Source organism: Equus caballus, chromosome X, assembly GCF_041296265.1.
Source record: "Equus caballus isolate H_3958 breed thoroughbred chromosome X, TB-T2T, whole genome shotgun sequence".
Lineage (NCBI taxonomy): Eukaryota > Metazoa > Chordata > Mammalia > Perissodactyla > Equidae > Equus > Equus caballus.
This window is the reverse complement of record NC_091715.1, coordinates 143,917,229-143,939,050: the sequence shown is the minus strand read 5'-3', so window position 1 is coordinate 143,939,050 and position 21,822 is coordinate 143,917,229. Positions and strand designations below refer to the sequence as shown.

The window sequence follows — 21,822 nt, the reverse complement described above, 5'->3', positions numbered from 1 at the left end:
CGTCCCAGTGCCAGGCCAGGCAGAAGGCCACGCGGCTGTGTGTATGGAGTCAGTACAAGGCGCTTCCGGGCTCCTTCTCTCCTGGGCTGGCCCTTCTGGAGGGCCCTGCCTGCCCTATTTTTGGTGGTGGCCCATGGCCACCCAGGGAAGCCCTGGCTCCAAGCACCCGAGGTGGAGGGCCCTTGTACGGGACGAAGGAAGAGCAGCCAGGCTCTGGCCCGTTGCCACCTCAGCCCGCTGGGCTTGCCATCCGAGTGGTGTTGCTCTGGGGACCATCCTCCCCATGCTGCCTTTTCCGGGGCAGACCTGTGTCCCCAGTGAGCAGGCTTCCGATGCCCTGGATCTTCTCTGGGGAGCTGGCGCCAGCATGCCGGACCCCAGGCTGGGCCCTGCTGGCACACAGGGTGGGGGCTGGCCGGCACAGGTGGGCGCACATTGCGCACTGCCCTGTCCCCAGGAGGCCCATCCGGCCCAGGAGTGCGCCCCCTGGTGCTGAGAAGGTTGCAGCACACAGCTTTGACCACAGCTGGAATCCATCATTGTTCTGAGCTTCCAGAACCCATCAAGACAGGCGGGCAGGGCCCCTGAGGAGTTCTTGGCCCCTCTCTGGAGGGGTGGTCTAGCCTTGTGCTCTGTAGCCGGCAGGTGCTCGGCAAATGCTCCACTCTGGGAGGGCAGACGCTCCCTTGCCTGGGCCTGTTTCAGCCCAGTCTAAGGACAGTTGGAACAACAGAAGTGCCTAGAAGGGAGGGGAAGTGGCCAGCCAGGAGCCTTCCACCTGGTAGCCTAGGCCTCCTTGTCCAGCCCCGCACCCTCGCCTGGGGCCAGGGAAAGCAGCAGAGAGGAAGGCCAAGGGTCAGAGTGGCTCCCCTTTCTGCTCGGTCCCCAGTGCCACCCTGAGCACAGCGGCACACCGAGCCATATTGCACAGTGTTTCTTTAATTGAAAGACAACCACCGACCTCAGAAGCAGCCCCTCCTCAAGCTGGGTGTGATTGCTCAAAACTCCCGCCACTCTAGGGGCTGGAAGGTGAGGGGAGGGGAGACCTAGCCATTTTTTGGGGGGAAGGAGACAATGAAAAGTATGCTGGGGATTCCGGTGGAATGGCGGGCCCCTCCCGGGGGCAGACCCCCAGGGTCTGACCAGGCCTGTGCTCCCCGCTTGCCTGTGGAGCGCATGCGGGATGCAGCGCCTTCACTCACCAGCCTCTACCAAGACTGTCTAAGCTTGGGGGTGAGGCCCAGGCAGGGCAGGCCGCTCTCCGTCCCCCACAGCTTGCCTGGGTAGGGGTTGGGCAGAGGCCCAGTGAGACAGAGACCAAACCCAGCCCAAGGATGTGAGAGACAAGAGGGAGAATGAGAGAGACAGACAGAGAGACAGACAGAGAGGGAGAGGACTGGTCCAGAGGCCAGTAGATCAAGGAGGCTCGGATAGATGGGCTATAAACTTGCAGAAGTGAGGCGGGCGACATGGGAGGCCAAGGGTAGCAGGCCAGGCCAAGGTGGGTTGGAAGCTGGAAGGACACAAGAAGGAGGAACGTGTGCCGGGCAGGTGGGTGGGCTTGCTGGGGTTTGCTGTCTCCATCCCTGCTGGCCCTCTATTGCCCCCCAGATCCAGGGACCATCTTCCTAGTGGACTGGAACCTTGGACCATTTGGTTTCAGGGTGAATGGGAAGGAAGCTTTGTGGGGGTGCCTCTGAGTGGCTACAATGAGGGAAGGGGCAGCTGTGAAGCCGAGGAGCATGTGATCGGGGCTGGGCCTTGTTCCCCACCTGCACGCTTGGGACCCAGGATGAAGGCATCAGGGGAAAGCTAGTGGGGGCCAGGGACCAAGGGTAGGGCTGGGTTGGGTGCAGGTGGGCACTGGCTTTGCTCCCTTACTCTGCCTCCCCCTTCAGAACATCTGCTATGCTCCTCAGAGACCCCGCCCAGGCCAGCATGGTGGCTGCTGCTGCCTCTACTTTTTGTAATTGCCAAACTGGATGGCCAGGCGGTCGGTGACGCAGCGAAAGGTGGCTGGCTGCACCTCCCAGTAGGGCACAGGGTTGTTGAAGAGGCTGATGCCATTGTAGTAAGCCCGTTTGACCCCGAAACCCACGGGGCAGAAGTCGTTGACGCCCACCTTGGTGATGTTGTTGGTGTGCAGGTAGACCACCTGGGGGTAGAAGAACGTGGCTCAGGCTCAGTGCCAGTGGCCCAGTTGCCCCGACCGCCGTCCTCAAGTCTGTTCCAGCCTGGATGGGCCAAGTGGAGGGCAGAACCCAGAGGGCTCAGGCCCTCCCTCCTGGCTGAGCGCTGCTGGCCACTTCATGGGCATTATTTCATTGCCTCGTATCTGCACAGCCCTTCGAGGGCCTGGATGTGATTCTCCCATTGTCGGGAGGAGCAACCCGAGGCTTGGGTGTGGGTGTCGGGCAGGTGTTGGCCAGGATTAAGACACTGGTTTGTGATGGGGGGCAGGGATGAGGGACTCAGGTGGGGTGTATGGTGGGTGGGAGGTGAGGAGTGCACGGAGTCATGAGGTGAGATGGCCCTCCCTGTGTGTTCCCTGGGCTCCAGGCCTGCTCCCTGGGGAGCAGCCTCTCACTCCAGAGACCAGGGGGCACGAGAGGAGAAAGAGCCTGCAGGGTGACCTCTTCTTCCTCCCAGTCCTCAGGGGCACTTGCCCTCTAGCTCTCAAACTCCCTGAAGCCCCTCTCCAGGGCAGCGTGGTTGGGGGTGGGGGGGGAGGTGCGCGGGGCGGGGGGCGGGGCGGTACTGGGGCCAGGGGGCGGGATTGGGGGGACACTCAGATGGCAGCAGCGCCCTCTAGAGGCGGAGAGGACGCCGGCCGCTAGAGGGCCTGCTCAGCCGGCATGCGCGGCGCTGCCCCTGCAGCCGGGCCGCCCCGACGCGGGGCTTGGCTGGGCTTGGCTCTGACTGGACAGCCCACGAGAATAGCAGGTCTCCTGGCACGTGTCAATGGGGCTGAGAAAGAGACTGAGGCCCAGGGAAGGCCTGGGCAAGGCCAAGTTCACCCGTGTGACTGGAAGCCAAGCCAGGGACAGGGGCCCCTGAGACAACCCCAGGGAAGGCCCTGCACCCTCTCATCAGCCCATTTCCTGCCATGGGCTATCCCTGTCTTGCCACAAATCTGTGCACCCCCATGCCCAGACTGTTCCCCAAACTCCCAAGCCCTGCCACGCCTTTCTGGTGTCCCACCCACCTGGGAGAACAGCCCCAATATCTACCAGGCCAACTCCTGCTCATCCCTCACAACCTCTCTCCACCCGTGCCCCACCCTCCTCACTGTCCACGGTGGAGTCCTCGCTCTCCTCCTCTTCCTCAGCACAAAGCATTGGCACTGAGGAAGGAGTCCTTGTGACTGCTCCTTTCCAGATGAGGAAGTGGAGGCAGAGAGAGCAGGAGTAACTGGCCAGACCACGCAGCTGGCCACCTGCACGGAGGGGTCCCACTCCACTCTGTACCTGGGCCCTTCCCATGCTGGGCCCGCACAAGGAGGGGGAGGGGGCTGAGGAACTGCCCTGGGGACATGGGCTGCTCCCCTCCCCCAGTCTTAGAGAACCTGGCAGCGAGGGCTGTCCCCCGGCTCTCACCTGGAGGAGCTTGAGGTCGGGAAGGCCAGCAGGCACCCTGGACAGCTTGTTATTGTCTAGGTGCAGCTCCCGCAGGGTGGGCAGAAAACTCAGGCTGCCATTCTCGATCATGCGGATCTGGTTGTGGCCCAGGCCCAGCCTGCGAATGGGTGCATAAGATGTACTTAGAGGCCAGAGAAGAGAAGAATGGTGGGGTGAGCCCCGGGACTCCCAGCCCACCTGTACAGCTTGGAGTAGCGAAGTAGATCCTCCAGCTCAATAGCCTGGATTTTGTTGTGGTCCAGATGGAGTTCATTCAGGGTCTCTGGGAGGTCTGCCGGGAAAAGAGGGTACTCTGAGCTGAATGCAGGAGGGGAGGCCTGGTGCTGTGTGTAGGAGGGTGGGGAGGCATGGGGGGTATGGATGTGGGCAGGAACAGAGGCTCTAGCTCTGCCCCAGGTTGGAAGAGGGGGCTGCCGAAGCCCTCCCTGAATAGACTGGGTCACTCCCGATAGCTCCAAGCCCCCAGCTCTACCCATCTGGGCCCCGGAGGCCTGGCAGCGTTCGAAGCAAGGGCTGCCTTCCTACCTTTGGGGATGCCAGTTAGCTTGGCCTCGGAGATTCGCAGGTAGTTGAGCTTCAGGCCATCGAAGGCTCCAGGTTGAAAGCCACTGTTCTCCAGGGGATTCCCACCCATCTCTAGGAGAGAGGCCCCCTCAGCCCCAGAGCCGGAGCTGGGTAGCTGCCCGCACACCCCCAGGCCCTGTCGGCTCCCTGGCTTCGGCTGGCCTGATGGGCCCTCTAGTCGCCCACTCCCCGATATCACCCTGAGAGTAGCTCCACTGATTTATTGGGTTAATTGCAAACTCCTAGCTGTTCAAGACCACTAGCCCCCAAGGGCACTGGCCCTGGCATTGGCCTCAGGGGGCAGGGGGAGCAGGAGGAAAGGAAGGGGAGCCAGAGTTCAAGGTGGGGTGCCCCCCAGTCCACCTAGTCCCTCTGGCTAGGCCCTGGCGGTCCCCAGCTGGCAATCTGGCCACACTGGCTCTTTCCCTTTCCTCTCTCTACGGTCCCCTGCCTTCTCTTCACCTTGCCTTGGTGGCTATGGGGAACGCCCCTAGATAAGCCTCCAGAATGTTCCCTGAGGTCCCCTGGGCTTGTCCATGGCTATGCTGCGCTGGCTGGAAGAGGCCCCTCTCCCAGACCCCCTCCTACCGGCCACACTCACCTATGCAATTCATGTTGCGCAGCCCGCTGAACACGCCCTTGGGCACCTTGCGGATGCGGTTGTCATGGATGCGGAGCTCCACCAGGGAGCTGGGCAGGTTGGGAGGGATCTCCACCAGGTGGTTCTTGGAGATGTAGAGCTTCTGCAGCTTCCGCAGGGGGCTGAAGGCCTTCTCGTGGATCTTGGAGATCTTGTTGTTCACCAGGACGAGGGCCTGAGGCAGCACGGCGGGCGCCAGAGGTGAAGGCACCAGCTCCGCATCTCACCCTCCCCTGCCACCTGAGCTAGTGATTCTCAGGACTTCACAGATGTCTGAGCCCCGGATTGGCCTGTGCTCACAGGCAGAGCGCAGAGCAAGGAGCCGGCACCCAGGCCTGCAATGCTTCTACTGCCCAGCGCAGCCCACCACTTTCCTGAGCCTCAGTTTCCCCACTTGCACCCTGGCTGCAATGAAATCTATTCTTCCTGTGTTGCTAGGAGGAATCAGTAAGATGAAAAGTTTTCAGCTGAAAAGAGAATTGGGCTGAGTGATCCTGTCCTGCGCTTGTGGTTGCTGACACACACGTAACCCATGATCCCAGGCGCTCCCGCCCCACCTGCCTCCAGACTTCTCTCAGCACGCCATGGGTCCCAGGTCCCCTTTCGCCCTCCACATGTATGTGTACACCCCCATCTGGACGCAACTCCCCAGCTGCAGACTGCCCACCTCTGCGCAGCCTCACCGAAGGGCTCGGGGGCTTACATAGAGATGCTGGAGGCCTTTGAAGTCATCCTTTCGGAGCTCAGAGATCTCATTGTTCTGCAGGTCCAGCAGTGTGGTGTCGGGCGAGATCTCCTTGGGCACAGCCTTCAGACCTGGGGGCCGGGGCCACCATCAGCAGTGTGAGCCAGTTCCATGGCCCCAGAGTGGCTTAGAGCAAGATGACACCCACGCACACTGACACACACACACACGGGGCCTCCACCACAGACAGGCGGAAGCTCCGGAGCTGGTAGAGGGGAACTCTTCTTGTTCCCCACTCACGGCACTTGGACAACTGCACACCCTCCCACGCTGAAATCAGGGTCCCCAAGCCTGCTTGGGTTCACTCCATCCCCACCCCCACCTTTCTATGCCCATCCCACAGGATAGACATGTGTCCCCTTGGTAGGGGCACTCAAGGTGGGCCTGCGCTTCCACACAACCTCCTCCCCCACCCAGGCTCTGGGACTGACCCAGGTCGGAGCACTGAACGACCCGCAGGTGACAGTGGCAGCCGAAAGGACACATGGCGCTGAAGGTGGGTGTGAGGGAGTCCAGGTCTGGGATGCCCGAGGTCGTGTCAGCACCCGAAGCCTCCTCGTCATTCAGCATGGGCAGCCCATCGTCCAGGGTGAAGTCCCAGAAGCCCTTCTGCTCAAAGGGCAGGGCCTGGCTCAGGGCCAGCAGGGATGCGAGGAGCCACAGGGGCCACATGGTGGGCATGCCTGGGAGGCCAGGGTGAGGAGGGGCCGTCAGAAGGCCTCCCCAGCACCAGCCCCCGCCCTCTGGGCCCTTTCCCAGCCACCCTCCCAACACAAGGTGCTGGAGTTCTGTGTGCATTGGCCTGTGTCCCCCATCCTTCACCAGGGACAGCCAGAACCCAGGGCAGGCGCGGTGGGGCAGGAGGCAGCAGAGGGAGGGTTCAAGGGTGGGCAGGAGGCACTAGGCAGGATGGGGGTACTGCTGGCCAGGTGGCACCTTCTTCTGCTCCCTTTGGCTACCAGGGGGGACTTGGCTTCAGTGGGCAATGCAGTGTCTCCCCAGTTAGCCAGTCTGCAGCGCTTCCCCCCACCTGCTGCCACCACACACACACACACACACACACACACACTTCCCACTGAGTCAGCTGGCAGCCTGCCTGGGGGGGTCAGTGAGGTGAGTGGAGGAGGTAGAGAGGGAAACCCAACTACCCACAGCCTTTGAAGAATTCAGATTTGAAGACACCACTGAGGCCTGGGCCGACCCCCCATGCCCAGGAAACATGGGCACAGTCAGGGTTGACTTAGGGGACTGTGAATCGCTTCCTGTCCTGCCTGAGTTCCCCATTGCAGGGCACCCACATTTCTCTAAGAAAGTCCAGAGGCCAAGGCACCAGACTGGGCATGCTGGGCAGAGAACTGGGCCAGCCCCAGGGGCAAGGTGGAAGGGGCATGGCCCCCCACCCTCCCCACTGCTCCCTGGGGCCTCGCTTCCTCCTCTGGCCCCCGAACCTTCCCCTGGCTCTACCCACAGAGCCCCAGGGCTCCCACATCTGCTCCTGCTCGTCCTTCTGCCTACGACTCGGCCCCCGCGCGAGGCCACCGGAGGGGAGCAGGCTGCCACCAGGGTGGCGGGCAGGGTCAGGCTTGTCTGGGGGCCCCCCAGGTGGGGTAGTGGGGCAGGGGTGGAGGGAAAGCTGCCCTGCCCTGAGTCTGCCCCCAGTGCCCACATCGGCCTGCCTCCTTCCACCTACAGCAGAGGCCACTTCCCACCCCGGGGTGCCTCTGCCGGAAGGCACTGTACAGAAAAAGGCATCCCTGCCTCTCCCACCATCCCCACATGCCAGGATTTCCCAGGAAATCCCAACCTCATTTTCCCTATCTGTTAAACGGGAATAAAGATGCCTGCCCTGCTTGCCTCTCAGGCTCAAGTGTCTGGGGTTGCCCTGGGTGCATCTGTGGGCAGAGAGCCCAGCTGGGTGCCAGGGGCCTCCTGCAGACCCGAACCTGCCCCATGCCAGGAAGGTCCTCTCTTGGGCCCATCTTGGCCGAGGAGAGGCTAGCTCGGGCTTCAGTGGGGCTGGGTGAGCCCCCGAGCCTGACGGCTGGCTGCAAAGGCAGAAGGAGGCCCTGGGGGGCAGAGGGCTCTGCCCACTCTAGGCCAACATTTTCTGAGCGGCTTGGCCCTGCCTGCTGCCTTTCTGGGCAGGCCCAGTCGACGTGGGGGCTGCGCTGGCTGCTGGGGGTTGCTGCTCTGGAGTCCTCCCACCACAGGCTGAGGGGCTGGGCACAGCCACGCTGCATCTCAGGTTCCCATTGATCCTCGTCTTGCCACCCCCTCTGGCACTCCTCGGGTACCCCCTGAGCAGGTCACGTGGCCTTCCCTGGCTCCCACCATCCCTGAGGACAGAGCTGCAGCTGCCGGTGGGACGGAATGGAGCAGACTTCCCGGCAGCCAGGGCTTTGGTGTGCTTGGCAGGCGGAGGCTGAGGGCCCAGGACAGTGTTCAATCAGCTCAGCTGAAGAGCTAGCCCCAGAGCAGTTCCAGCAGGCCCCGACAGCCCTCCTGAGTGCATGGGCCCCAGTGACAGGTTCAGAGAAGCTGCCTGCCTGCCCTAGGATCACATAGCAAAGTGAGGGTCGGAGCCCAAGCCTCCGCTGTTTCGCTAAGCATAGAGAGTCAGACTTAGCGCTGGCCTCTGGGTCATCAGAAGTCCCCATGCCGGGGGAGCACCCAGCCTCTCTGGCTCCTTCTAGCCTTGAGACCCCATGATCACACCCCAGGTCCGTCAGCCCCGGGCTGGCCAAGCAAGACCCAGGGGAGCCCCCCAGAAGGCCTTGGAGCAGAGTAGGGAGAACGCCCCCTGCTCACCTACCTGGACTGTGTGTCCCTCCTTCTTCCTTAAGGGTTTGCAACCCCCTGGGCAGAACAGGGCAGGTCTAGGCCTCTGGAGCCTGCTGCTGCTGTGCAGGGCCCTTGCCCAGGTGCCACTGGACACCCAGGGCTGGGAGGAGGGGGAGCAGTGGGAGAGAACAGGAAGGGGAGGATGAAGGCGGGAGAGCAAGATGGAACGGAGAGAGGGAGGAGACTGCTCCCTCCTTCCCGCCCCCGCCAACACCGCTACCTCACAGGGGGAATGAGTCAGGGCTGGAACGCCCAGAGGGAGCCTTGGAAGGCTCTAGGATCCAAAACCCACCTGGACAGGTTGGGGGGGGGGTGGTGTGGGGTGGTCTGACCAGGCCCAGGGGAGGCTGAGGGGACAGGCCTCTTACAGCCTGCCTGGGGCTGGGGAAGGCTCAGGGTCTCCACAGGAGTCCTCAGGCCCCTCCACCAGAGGAGAAGATGACAGGCACTGGGAAGGCCGCGAGGGTGGGACTGGCTACTGGGGCCCCAAGTGGGCTCATGGGACCTGCCCTGGGGAGATGAGGGCTCTAGAGGAGGTGAGCCAGCTCAGAGCAGCCATGCCTGATGTCGCAGTATCTGAGGGCTGCAAAGAAGCTGGCGGGTGGGGGGTGCGCAGGGAGGAGGCCAGCCCTCCGGCCCTTGGCTCCAGCACAGGCTCACTCTGAAGGGGAGGGAGGCTGAGGGCTTGGAGGCCCTGCACCAGGGCTCCGTTACGGAGGGAGAGGACAAGGTTTGGCTGGTTCTCCCCAGCTCCTGGCTGGGCCCAGGCAGTGGGCAGGCTGGCAGGGTGGGGGCCGGGCGGGCTTCCCGGCACAGCCCTCATTTCCCCTCGGGGAACTGGCATGAGACTCAGCGGCTAGAACTATGCAGACAGGAGGGGGCCAGCAGACACAGAGCCTGTAGAAGGAGGCAAGAGACCCTCAGAGAGCCAGAGGAGCCAGGGTAGGGCCTCCAGGGGATACCCAAGAGGAAGGCTCCCCTGCGGCCGGCAGAGTTAGTATCCTCATTTGATGGGAGAGAAAACTGAGGCCTAGAGAGAGGAACTGACTTTCCCCAGGGCACTCAGCCTGAGATCTGGAGCCCAGCTCAGGCGACTGCAGGCCCTGAGCTTTCGGGCCTCAGAACTGGAGCTCCCGGCACCCACAGCATGGGAGCGACGGGGGCCTGGGCCAGCTGGTTGCCTTGCTGGGCAATGCAGAGAGCCGGGGGAAGGACTCCGAAGCTGGTGAGGGTCGGGGTCAGGGGCTGAACGTCTGGAGATAGGCCCAGCCGCCCTCCCAGGCTGGCCCTGCCTTCTCCCCATTGCCTCACTCTGGGGCCCCACCTGTGCTCACACACATGTACGCAGACACACACACACACACAGACACACAGACACAGGCACACACACGCACACACACACACACAGGAGATAGGCGGGGCTGAGGCCCAGGGAGCAGGAGCCCCCCATGCGCAGATATGGTGAGACCCACGGCAAGTCCCTCTACCCCTACTCCCCATGCTACCCAGGCCTCTGGGCCTCGGTTTCCCTTCATTGGCCTCCCTGGGCGTGGCCCTAAGGACTTCAGGGAGGACCTCAAGCCCCATCAAAGTGTGCTCTGAGCTTGCTGGACCCCACCTCCTCAGAGCAAAGGAAAGAGGTGGTAATGGTGGTGAGGCCTCAGGCCTGGGGCCCACAGATGTGAGCAAGGGAAGAGGCTGGGCTTCCTGGAGCCTGTGCTGCCGACCCAATAGGGCCCTCCTTGTCTGGCCCTCTGAAAGCCAGCGCAGTCCTCCGAGTGAGATTGCTCCAGGTCACAGCCAAACAAGATGCATTGGCAGTCTCTGAGAACATGGAGGAGCCATGCCAGGCATTCAGGCCAGGCCAAGGGCGGCAAGAGGAGGACTTGAGGTCTGGCATGCCCTGGGAGCTCGCCTGCAGATGTGTGGCCCACAGCTGCCAAGTCGCAGATGCCGGGCGCTGTCCTGTGGCCTCAGCCCAGGGTTTCTGGCCCCACCAAGCAACCTGACCTGAACTGTGACACGGGTGCCAACTTCCACCCAGCCCTACCAGGTCCCTGGGACTGTGTGGGTTGGGAGGGGTGAGGAAGACAGGCAACACAGATACCCTGCCCCCTTCCCCTCCGTCCACCGAAGCCCTGCAGGCCCAGTTTCCACCAGCAGGCCAGTGGCAGGGCCTGCCCAGAGCTCCACCCCACAGGCGGGCACTGTGCCCAGGCCGACACCCAGCTGCTCCCTGTTGCCTCCCGGCCCCCAGCCCATTGGCCCCCTGATGACTCTAGTCTGTACTGGCGTGTCAACCAGAGAGAGGGAACATGTGCCACCCATGGGTCTGCTGAAGCCCACGTGCGTGCATGGGGGGCAGGGCGACTGTGTGAGGGGCTGGTGGCTGGAGTGAGGAGGGGGTGGACCCTGAGCCATACTCCATCTGCGTCTGCACCCCGGCCACCCCAAACCCACGACCATTGCCTCAGCACGCCATCCAGGCTGCAAGGGCCAAGGCAGCTCCCTGCTGTGACCCTGGCGCAGCCGAGGTAACTGGACAGCTGGGTCCTGTGCTCTGGCAGCCTTCAGGGACAGACTTGATTTGGCTGGGGGCATTGTAGGCTGCAAGGAACCAGCAGGGAGCCACCACATCGGCTGCAAAGGGCTGGCACCGGGGAGGTGGAGAGCTGGCTGGTGCTGGCTGGGTCAGACCTCTCTCTCCATAGCATTGAGGAGAGTCATCCACCCCCTCTCCCACCAGGAATCCTCTGGAAAGCAGGAGAGTCCAACTGCTGGCCTTCTGCCATGCCAGGAGTCAGGCAGCAGATGACCTAGGTCAGCTGGGGGTCCTGAGTTTCCTGGTCCTTGCACACCTGAGCCATGTGCCCCTCCTCCTCCACCCACTCACTGAAGAAATCCTGAGCTCCTCCTTGCCACGTTCCAGAATCTTCGAGGAAGAGGAAGGATGCTGTCACTTCCCATGGGCGGGGCAGGGGACTCAAGTGATTTCTTAACATAGCCCTCCCCTAAGAAGGAAGTGCCGTTTTCATCACTTGATGAATGGGTAAACTGAGGCTCAGAGTTTACCCAAAACTCTTGCCCAAGACCACACACTGAGGAAATGGTAGAGCTGGGACCCCACTCTCTCTGTCTACCTGCCCATCTGTCTGGCCGCACCCTCTGCCATCGTAGACTTTACTGCAGGCCCCAAAGCAGCAACATCCCACCCTCTCTGGGCTGTGAAGGGGGCCAGACCAGCCCCCGGGGCCCTGGAGAAGACTCTTTGGCAGCTCCCTCACTCTAGCTGGGAAGTTCCCCCAGGCATTTTTAGATCCCAGCAGGCGCCAGACCCCACAGGGAGATACTCTCAGCCTGGTTCCCAGAGACTGGGGCCCCACCTCCCTCCCTCCCTCACGGAGCCAGGCCAGGGCAAGGGGACTTGGCCCTGTTCCCTGGACAGGAGCGCGCCAGGCCCCCGGGAAGGAGGCCCTGTTGCCCCTCCCCTTCCTGGGCCCAGGGTTTCCTGCAGCCCCTTCCCTGCACTGAGTCCCTGCTCTTTGCCAGGGGCTCTGGCTGGGGTGGGACTCGGCTCTCTGCAGCCAGCCCAGAGGCCCCGGGACCTGTTCCCCTTCAGCCCCTCCCAGGGATCCCGTGGTGCCCACCTCCTTGCAGCTGGGTGGCTTCTAAGGCCAGCAGGACCATAATGAAGGCCGAGCTGGGACTCAGACTGCCAGAGGATCAAAGTCGCCCTGGCTTCGTGGACTTCCCCTGTCTCCCGGGTCAGGGCTGCCAGAGCCAGCCTTTCTCTGTTCTCTGCAAGTCCGGCTTCTGGTCCCCAAATCCCCAATCCCGCAGCCACTCGGGCCTCTGACTGCTATGTGCCCCCTGGCCATGGGAACCCCCAGAGGCAGCTGGTGGGGGAGAAGCAGGGGTGAGTTCAGAGTCACACGAAGTCTAGGACCCCTCCCAGCCCACTGCCCCTCATCCTACAGCTCAGCCCCGGGCTGGTGTTTCTGCTAAGTTTGGCTTTCAGATGCCGTGGACTGGGAGAGCTAAGGTGCAAGGAGGCTGGGTAGAGCCCCCAGTCCCCTAAACCTGAGAGATGTGTCACCACAGGGAGGGGGCAGGCGCGACTCATCTGAATCCCCCGGCGCCTTTGCTGAGCTCAGGAACGTCATTGATGCTGGTCTGCCAATGAGTGAGAGCTGGCGCTGCTCTGCAGGCTGTGCTGGGAGCTGAGCAGCATCTGGACGAGCTGAGGCTGGTGGGCTCTGGACAAGAAGGCGCCCTCCACAGCCGCTCCTGGAGGTGCCCCGGAGCAGAGAGGGAGAGAAGAAGACCCTGGGGGACCCTTAGGCTGTGGGCTGCAGGTGGGGGAAGAACCTTTACCCCAAGACTTCCCATCTGGAAAGTGGAGAAACGAACCACAGCCCCAGGGAGCACTGGGAAGCTGGTTCTGGAAGCCTGGAGAAGGGCTTGGCCGGGGGGCAGGCCAGTTAGCCTTAGTGGGCCTCGGGCCTGGGGTGGGACTGGCAGACACCCTCTGCATCCCCCCATTGCAGCCCACTCTGCCCGTCCCCCACTGACTCCCTCTAAGATGAAATTTACAGAAAGGGTTCTGTGAATGATCAAGGTGTGGGACCCAGTGTCTGAGTGGAAGAGGACAGAAGGGAGGGGAGGGGCACTGACTGCCCCAGGCACCAGACAACAGGAAGGGGCAGAACTGGCAGGACTTGGGTCTGCCTGCCTTCAGAGAGAGCCCATGCTCACCCACCATCCCACAGCTCACGGCAGGGTGCCCCGGGAGCACCACCATCACCTCCCAGTCCCTCAATTTGAGCCAAGTCCTTGGGCAGGTGTGTCCCCTCTCACCAGTAGGGCTGACAGGTGTGAGGGGGGTGGCTCAGGGCAGGGACCAAGCTCTCCCACCCTGGGGTAACCAATAAGGAGGATCAGGAGGGAGTCGTGGTGGGCGTGGGAAGACTTTCTAACTATCAGGGGTGTTGGAGGTGAGCAAGGAAGATGAGGGGCCCCAGTCGTGCCACCTGCAGGACAAATGGTCCAGCGGCCCAGCAGGTGGGGCTTCAGAGGCCCCACGGCTGGGCTGGGGCTATGCCTGAGGCGGTGTGTACAGTGCCTGGCTGGGCTGGGAGTCTGGGGGCCTGGGTCGATGCCCGCTGCTCGTGTGTTCCGAGGGAGGCCCTGGGGGATGGCCACTCTCCCATGCCGTGTCCCCAGGCGGCTGAGGACAAGTGACTGCTGGGACAGGACTGTGTTGCACTGTCTCCACGGGGCTTCTCCAAGGAGTGGAGGGATGGCGGTGGATGGGCCCGGGAAGCAGGGAGCGGGGAGGAATGGGAGCCCTCTTGGAAAAGGTCATATGCGGGCTCATCACAAATCCTTCCTCTGGGGACGTGACGCTGGCACTGGAAGGGACACTGTGGTCTTGTTTGAGTGACTACGGAATGTTGCTAAAGAAAGGAAATTCCTGTCTTACGAACATCCCGTTTCTTCCTATCCTTTCCAATTCACGAGCCTTCAGGGGGCCAGGGTCCCTGGGGGGACTGGGGAGGAATTCAGGCCGATGCTCATAAATCACCCTGGACAATGGTCAGAGGGCCAGCACCTCAAATTTCTGGGTCTCCAAAATGAGCCGGCATAGAATGGCCACCAGACCCGTCGGCGAAGGGGCTGGACCTCTGACTCTCCATCTACACAACGGGGACCCTGGTCCCTGCTCCAGGGCAGGGCCCAAAAGCAGTAGAATGGTTAATGCCCACTGTGACCTGGGTCCTGGGGCACAAAGGTGGACCAGTGGGTGAGTGGGCCAGGGCGGCCGGGACAGCCATTCGGCAGCTGGCTGGCTCACTACGGGAGTCCTCTCTGCTCCCTGGCTCCCAGCCTCTTCCCGCTGCACAGCCTCGTTGCCTTGGAGGCAGCCCTGTACCTTCCTTTTGACGCGTCCACACAGTCCTGCCCTCAAAGACTCCCCCATGCTGGGCCACGGTAGCCAGACATGGGCAAGTTCCCCTCCCAGCTCTGCCTGGGTGGGGAATGGCACAGGCAGCTGCAGGTCGCCAGGAGGCGCTCCTCTGCACATATGCAGTCCTGCACACGCATTCTCGCGCATTTGTGTGAAGCTGCAGCCCTGGATGCAGATCCGGGGAAACCTTCCTTCGTGGCACCAAGGGAGGCTCAAGCATTTCCAGCTTGTCTCAATCCCAATCAGTCCCCACAAGGTAGAGAACTGGCAGCCCAGGGAGGGAGGAGCCCCCTGAGGATGGGACTGGCCACATCTGCAACCTGAGTGGCCCTGAAGAAGACTATTCGAGAACAATCTCCCTGGCCTGAGGGAGGTCTGCCCCCCCCCCCGCCCCCACCGCTTGCCCTGCTGTGGAGGATCGTGGGCCTCCTGCTCCACTCAGCAGAACCATTTCAGGCAGCCCTAACTAACCAGTGCCCAGGCCCCAGCCCCGCCCATGGAGCCGCAAGGGAGGTGCTCCCATCCCCCAACCTTCCAAGGCACTTGGTGGCACACCCAGAGAGTTCCATTCTCTCTTGCTCCTCTCCTGGGTCTCTGGCAGGCCCCTCAGCATGCTAGCCATTTTGGGAGCTTGCAGGACAGGGGCGAAGGGCCCTGCCACCTCCCACTCTAATCCCCACAGGCTATCATCGTCAATGCTCAAGTGACTTTGAGGGTTCCCTGGGTGGTTTAGGGTCAATAGACAGGATTTGTCAGTCAGGATTTGTCAGCCTGGGTCCTGGCTTCATCTCTACCTTTAACTGGCTGGGCCACTGTAGGCAGGTTCCTACCCCTCTCTGGGCTTCAGTTTCTCCCTCTGTACAGTGGTTGGGGCTGGGTGGGACCAGTAGGGCCTACTCTTCCCCTCTCAGACGGCCCTGAGGGCAACCCTGCAGCTACACTTTCTTCAGACCTGGGACTCTTTCTCCATTCCAGAGACTCCCCATGCCCCAGTTGGGGGGCTGCCTTTGGGGGACAGGGCGTCTAGTCAGGGAGCTCTTGAACCTCAGCCATCCCTAAAGGCGTCCATCCTGGGATGATGGTGTCTCAGCTTGGAAGTGAGCCTGTGTCCTCACATTTACTGAGGGTCCCCAGAAGGCCTCTGGAACCCCAAGCCGGGCCTGCTCGGGGTAACATGGCACAGTTGCCTGAGTTTCTCTCTGTCCCCCTCACCCCCCACCATTCTGAGTCCCAATCCAAGGAGGTTCTGGGGACAGACAGGACCGAGCCACCCAGGCAGCCCTACCCAGGGCCCTGGAGGGAGACCAGGGCTCCGTGGACCCACACGTCTCCCAGGAGGAGGTGGAGGCACGGCATTAGCCTGTGGATAAGCAAGGAGTATCTGGGCAGTGTGCCTGGGGCGTGCCTGGGAAACCAAGTCTCTCAGCCCACACCAAGGACCGGCCCCTGGCAGTGGGATTGCTCCCCGGTGCTGAGTTCTGGTGGGCACCGAGAGGTCTTTCTGATGGGGGCCGGGTGCAAACTCCACCCCCACTCCAGCAAGGAGGCGCCCGAGCAGAGCACAGGGTGAGGCCGGTGGGAGTACAGGGTGCGCCTGGGACTTGCAGTGAAGGGAGAGGACCGCTGGCAGAGCTGGGGTGCCAGCCATCCAGCCGTGCCTCTGCGACGCTCTAGGGCGGCAGCCAAAGGGAAGGACCCCAAGGGTGAGGCAGAGAGGGCAGACACAGAACGGAGCTGAGCGAGGTCAGAGGGGAGAGGGAAGGAGGGCAAAAAAGGTGCTTAGAAGAGGGAGGGATGAAGAAGCAGAAACGGGACGGGACAAGGACCAAGGGGGCCACAGGGTGGCGACGAAGGGGCGCAGACCAGGAGCCTGCAGCAGTGCCATGGGAATCCACAGGCAGCCTGGGGGCAGGAGAGGGTGGTAGGGGGGCAGTGGGGACAGGGGTAGGGACGTGGAGGGGCAGTGTGGGGGCAGCAGGGTTGGGGGCATCTCAGGGACGGTGAGGGGACAGCAGAGCCAGGGATGAAATAGCCAGGGAAGCTCAAGGCCAGCGTGGGGACAGTGTGGGGCTGGCGTGGGGGCCCTACCTGGGGAGGGGAAGCAGCCGGGCACAGCTTGGTTAGTTGGCAGGCTTGGGTGTCAGGCAGTCCGTGCGTCTGTCCGTCGGGTCGTCCTGGCCGTCAGAGAGCAGCTGCTCACTCCTGGGCAGTTTGTGGAGAGAGGGAGACAGAGGCGGCGGGAGGGAGGCTAAAGGCTGGGCGGGCGGGCCGACGACGACGGGAGGGGACGGCAGGGAGGGGGCAGGGAGGGAGGAAAGGAGGGAGGGGGCTGGTGGGGAGGAGAGGGAAGGAGAAAGGGAGGGAGGAAGGGAGGGAGAGAGGCAGGGAGGGGGTAGGCTTCCTGGCCCCCCTGGCAACTTCAAAGGCAGCAATTTTCTTGTAGACAGCTGGGCTAGCTGCACCCCCTCCCCCTCACGCCCCCCAGCATCCCCCACCCCCACCCAGGGCACATAGCAAAGGGACGCACACTCTCGCTCACACAAGAACCCTTGGCGTCTCTGGGCAGGCTCAGCCTCAGAGTCAAACTTTCCACTGCCCAGATGGGGACACTGAGGCCCAGAGAAGGGCGGGAACTGGCTTGCTGGAACTTGGCCGGGCAGAGGGAGGCTAGAGGGTGCAAACGGGAAGGGAGATGAGGGGAGGCGGCCTCTGGTGGCTAGTCCAGTGAGGGGCGCAAACGGAAGGGAGATGAGGGGAGGCGGCCTCTGGCGGCATTCTGTCCCGAGCCCACCCAGAACCTGCGGCAGCCTGGTCCTAAACAGGGAGGTGGTTCTCTGGGATCAGGAAGGCAGCTGTTGTGGATTTCTGGAAGGGCTTGATCTAGGCTCATGGGCACTCTGGCAGCCCCAACCCCCACCCCACTCTAGGCTTTTTTCCCTAAAAAAGAGGAACCAGTCCTGTCTGTGTGATCTCAGCGTGGGACTCAGCAGGGGGCTGGCAGGAGGGCGGCACAGATTCTGGGGGTCCTCCCTAGCTTGCCTGCCCTGAGGCTCTGAGAGGCTGAGAGGGGGAAAGCTGATTCAGAGAGTCATGTAGAGAGTCATTCTTCTTGCTCAATCTGTGCGGGTCCCCTAGGATGTGATAACCGCGCTGTGGGTGGGCACTTCCTCAGGGCCGAGCCCTGTGCTGGCCACTTACAGGGGCTAACTGGGCCAGCCCACCAAGCATCCCAGGAAGAGGCCATCATCAGCCACAACACCTACTCAATCACCAGAAGCTCGGCCACTTCCTGAGGGCCCAGGCAAGCCCAGCTCCACCTGCGTCTGGAGCCCAGGGCCTTAGCACAAACACCTCCTCCCTGTCCAGTGGGGTCCCAGCGTGCAGCAGGGCGAGGCCAGGGTCAGCCTCGCTCACGGGCTGACACTGCATTGAAGGTTGAGACAGACAAGGAAGCGAGCTAGGGAGCAGCCCTGGGATCTGCAAAGGAGGACAGGAGACTGAGGCGGAGAAACCAAGGCAGGCAAGGCAAGGCAAGGCGGGACCATCCCACTGAGACCAAAGGAGAAAACGAGAGAGAGGAAAAGTTCAAGGCGGGGTGGGGCACCAGGAAGAGGTGCGTCCAATGGGAGGAGAAGAGGGACGAGGTCTGAGGGTCCTGCCCACCTGGCCAGCTATCATTTAGTCATTCAGTGCCCAGCCCAGGGCCAGCACGCAGGTGGGCTCTAGAAGGTTCTGCCTGTGGCAGTGGCTGGGCCCGGTCCCCCTTCCTGTGCAGCAGCACCATTCATGGTCCCTGGGACTCATGGTGGCCTGACCAAGCTGTGATGCCTGCCTGCGAGACACTTCCAGGCTGGGCCAGGGCAAAGGGAACTGAGGGAAAGCAGGGTCCAGGCTGGGAGCTCTGTCTCTGTCTTGTTTCTGTGGGCAAGGAGGTGGCAGGTGGTTGGGACTAGGAGACTGGAGGGAACACATGCCCTTCCAGGCAAGAGGAGTCGGTTTGTCTGCTCGTTTGTTTGGATTTGTTACTGTTTATTGGAGACGTGTTCGGACATCTCTGGCAATAGAAAGACTAACATGGTGAAGCCCATGCAGCCCGCCAAGCTGCAGCATCCCCAGCCCGTGAGCATCCCCAGTCACGGCTGGGAGAAGGAGAAAGAGGGTCCAAGACACGTATAAAACACTGTGCTCTGTGGAAGAAGCCAACTGCAAAAGCCCACATATTGTGTGATTCTGCATGAAACCTCCAGAACAGGCAAATCTATAGGGGCAGAAAGTAGACTAGTGTTTTCTCAGGGCCGGGGGAATGTGGGATGGGGGGTGACAGTTGGAGGGATGAGTTTTCTTTTTGAGGTGACGAAAATGTTCTAAATTTGACTATGGTGCTGCCGCACACCCTGGGAATATACTAAATAAAAACCATTGAATTGCACATTTTAAATGCGTGAATTGCATGGTATGTGAATTATATCTCAATAAAGCTGCTTTAAAAAATGAAAAAAACCCAACCCACGTAAGACACGCCCATGGCCCAAGAAGCTGACTCCAGGTCCTTCTCCACACACAGGCCTGCAGGATGGCAATGGGCTTAGACTGCTCTGTGCTGGGCGGCCCCCCGTGGCGCTGCTCGCCAGCCCTGCCTCCCCTCCTCTCTGCTCCCTTCCCTCCTACCCCGTCACTTACTGAGTAAGGCCCCACTTGGCCTCGTGCCCCCAGCCAGCTCTCTGCTGGGCCCTGCACTGCTCTGGGGGCTGGGATCCCAGGAGCTGTCACTCAGGGCCTCGGCCTCCAGGAGTCCCAGAGCGGGTGAGAAGAGCCCTGAATCCAGCAGTCAGGGCTTTGCTGGGGGAAGCCCCCTCTGGGGCCTCTGGGGCTGGACTCTGAGCTCTGGGGAGAGGAGACTGGCACACTCTTGTTTCTTGCATCCCCAGGGCCACACACAGTGCCAGAGGCTCAGGAAGGCTTCCTGGAGGAGGTGACTTGGAGCAGACAAGTAGGGAAGAGGGACGTTGGCAGTGGAAAGAAAAGCACACAGCAAGGTGCAGAGGGTGTGCGAGCAGGTGGGCCGACCTGCTCCCTAACACAGTGCTCACCCTCAGGTGTTCCTGGAGGGAGCTTGGGGATAGTGAAGAGGCAGCACTCTGCACGGGGCACTTGTGCACCTTGGAGCTCTTCCCCAAAGTTGGGGGATGCATCTGGGGCAATATTTCCGTAACTACGGTTCTTGCGCCTGGAAGGCTCTTGTGTCTGTGGTTTGCAGTCTGCAATAAGCCATAACTGAGTCACTCGGCCTGGCCCTCTAATTTGGGGGCCACTCCCAGACCAGCCAGGCAGCACCTCAGTCCTAGGCTTCCCTCCCCCCACCCCCACCCCCCCCCCCCACCCTCTCCCTAGGCCTCGGCTCTCTGCAGGCCTGAGGACAGCACGTCCTTGCCGACTAGCAGGACCCCGTGGCCTCCTGCCCTCTGGCCTCCCAGGGCTGGGAAGAGGCAGCAGGAGGCAGGGAGGGCAGGCGTGAGGGGAAAGGCAGGAAGGAAGAGCAGGCATTTCCTGAGGCCCTGGGGGTCTGGAGGAGGCCGAGGCACAGCTGTCTTAGCTCTGCAAGAACGATGGCAGACAAGGCTGGCCAAGTCACAGGGGCGGGAGTCGGGGGAGGAGAGCCCTCTCCCAGCATGCCCTGCACCTCTGGGACACCACCTGACAAGCTCCCAAATCCCCAGCCTGGAACTTCTCCCAAAGGGCTGCCAGTGCTGGGTGATCCTGCTGCCATCCACTGGCCCTTCAGCCCCGAGCCACTCTGCAGGCCCCTCTGCAGAGGACCCTTCTCCTGCAGAAGGAGCCAAGAACTCAGCCCTCTCGACCCAAGAAAGGAGCCGGTGGCTGGCCAAGGCTTCCTGGGAAAGCTTCCTGCCCCTGGCCCTCCCCACCCGCCCAGGCCACACTGCTGGCTCACTGCTGGGAGCAGCTGGCCCCCACCTAGCCCTTGTTGTGTTGCTACTGCTGCCGCAGCCCACTCCCCAGTGCCCAGCCTGGAGCCCCAGAGCGCAGGGCAAATGCTGGAAGGTAGAGGGACGTTGGGGGGCAGTTGGGAGACAGGAAGAAGGGGCAAGGGCCTCTGGAGGAGAAGGCCTGTGTGGAGGAGGGAAGGGAGCAGAGGGGAGGAGAGGCAGGACTGGAGAGCAGCCGTGAGGATGGCCGGGGCAGCGCAGTCTAAGCCTGTTGCCATCCTGCAGGCCTGTGTGTGGAGAAGGACCTGGAGTCAGCTGCAGCTGTCCCCCCACAGCTGGCGTGCAGCTGTTTGTACCCTGGCTTCAAAGCTGGAGGAGGAGGCCCAGGAGAGAAGCGGGGTACCCAGAGGGCAGGCCTCAAGCCGCTGGTTCCCTTTGGGCATGAAACTCTGCCTTTTCTGTGGGTCCCTGGAGGGCAGAGCTGGGGAACCTGGGAGGTGGCCCAGTGGGCGGGGCTCCCAGGGACCCAGAAGGGGCCCCTACAGAGCTGGCAGCAGCTGAGAGAGCACCCCTTGAGCTCCAGCCCAGCCAGCTGCTGGCCCCATGAGCCTCTGGGGCCTGGAAAGAGCAGCCTGACCCTGAGCTTCGGGGACCTCTGCCAGCCCCCTTCCAGGGCCTTCCTGGCCTCCCTGCCCTGCTGCATCCGGCTTGCCCCCTGCTCACTCCCTTCTGCCTCTGCATATTGCTCCCCCTGTCTGTGCTTCCCAGATCCTCACTCCTTTCTTGGGTCTCCCGTCTTCCTCTCTGTTCCTTCTCTGGGCACTGAGTCAGTCAGCCCTGACTTCCACTGCTCCCCCTGCCCCTGGGCGCACGTGCTGCTGGACCAGAAGCAAGGACGTGCATGAGGAATCACGATTGTGCCTGAGTGTGATGAGCAGAGGAAGGAAATAGCTCAGGCCTAGGTGCTGGCAAGAGATGGGGGTGCAGGGAGGGCTTCTGGGAGGCGGCAGCTCTCCAGGGGTGCCCTGGGGCTGCCTTTCATACCCTCCCCAGAGCGCTGGCCCAGGGCTCTTGCAAAACCAGCCCAGAGCAAAGGATCTTACCCACAGGAGCCCCCTTATGCCCCAGCCTCCAGGATGCATTCCAAGTCAGGGACACATCACACACACACACATCAAGTTCCCTTCTTGAGCAAGCAACCTTGCCCAGAACTCAGCCAAGATGTGAGATTTCAGAGAGGGCCCTCAAGGCTTCCAGGCACTGAAGCCCTTGAGCCCATGCCGGTGTCTCCAAGTTCATGGCCTTGCTCGGTCCTTACCCACAGCCTGCTGGCTTCATCTACCCCCAATCTCCACACCCTCAGGAGCTGGGCAGGGGCACTGTGAGGGTCAGATCCACAGTCACCGGGGGTGGCCTCGCCCACCTCGAGGGTCCCTTGGGGCCAGAGTCATGACATCACGGAGCCCCAAGGCAGCACTTCT

The 21,822-nt window shown here is 62.2% G+C and overlaps 1 protein-coding gene across 2 annotated transcripts; it reads right to left on the bottom strand.

Moving 5' to 3' along the window:
* Nucleotides 1–919: 919 nt before the first annotated feature.
* Nucleotides 920–16,956, bottom strand: BGN (biglycan). Of its 2 annotated transcripts, XM_023633175.2 has the most exons (9): nt 16,485–16,956; nt 8,400–8,528; nt 6,019–6,270; nt 5,546–5,658; nt 4,804–5,017; nt 4,164–4,274; nt 3,816–3,909; nt 3,597–3,735; nt 920–2,155 (listed from the first exon to the last, which is right to left on the bottom strand). In XM_023633175.2, the coding sequence occupies exons 3-9, from the start codon at nt 6,266–6,268 to the stop codon at nt 1,958–1,960; spliced, it is 1,119 nt and encodes a 372-aa protein (XP_023488943.1). In that variant the 5' UTR covers nt 6,269–6,270; nt 8,400–8,528; nt 16,485–16,956; the 3' UTR covers nt 920–1,957.
* Nucleotides 16,957–21,822: the final 4,866 nt, after the last annotated feature.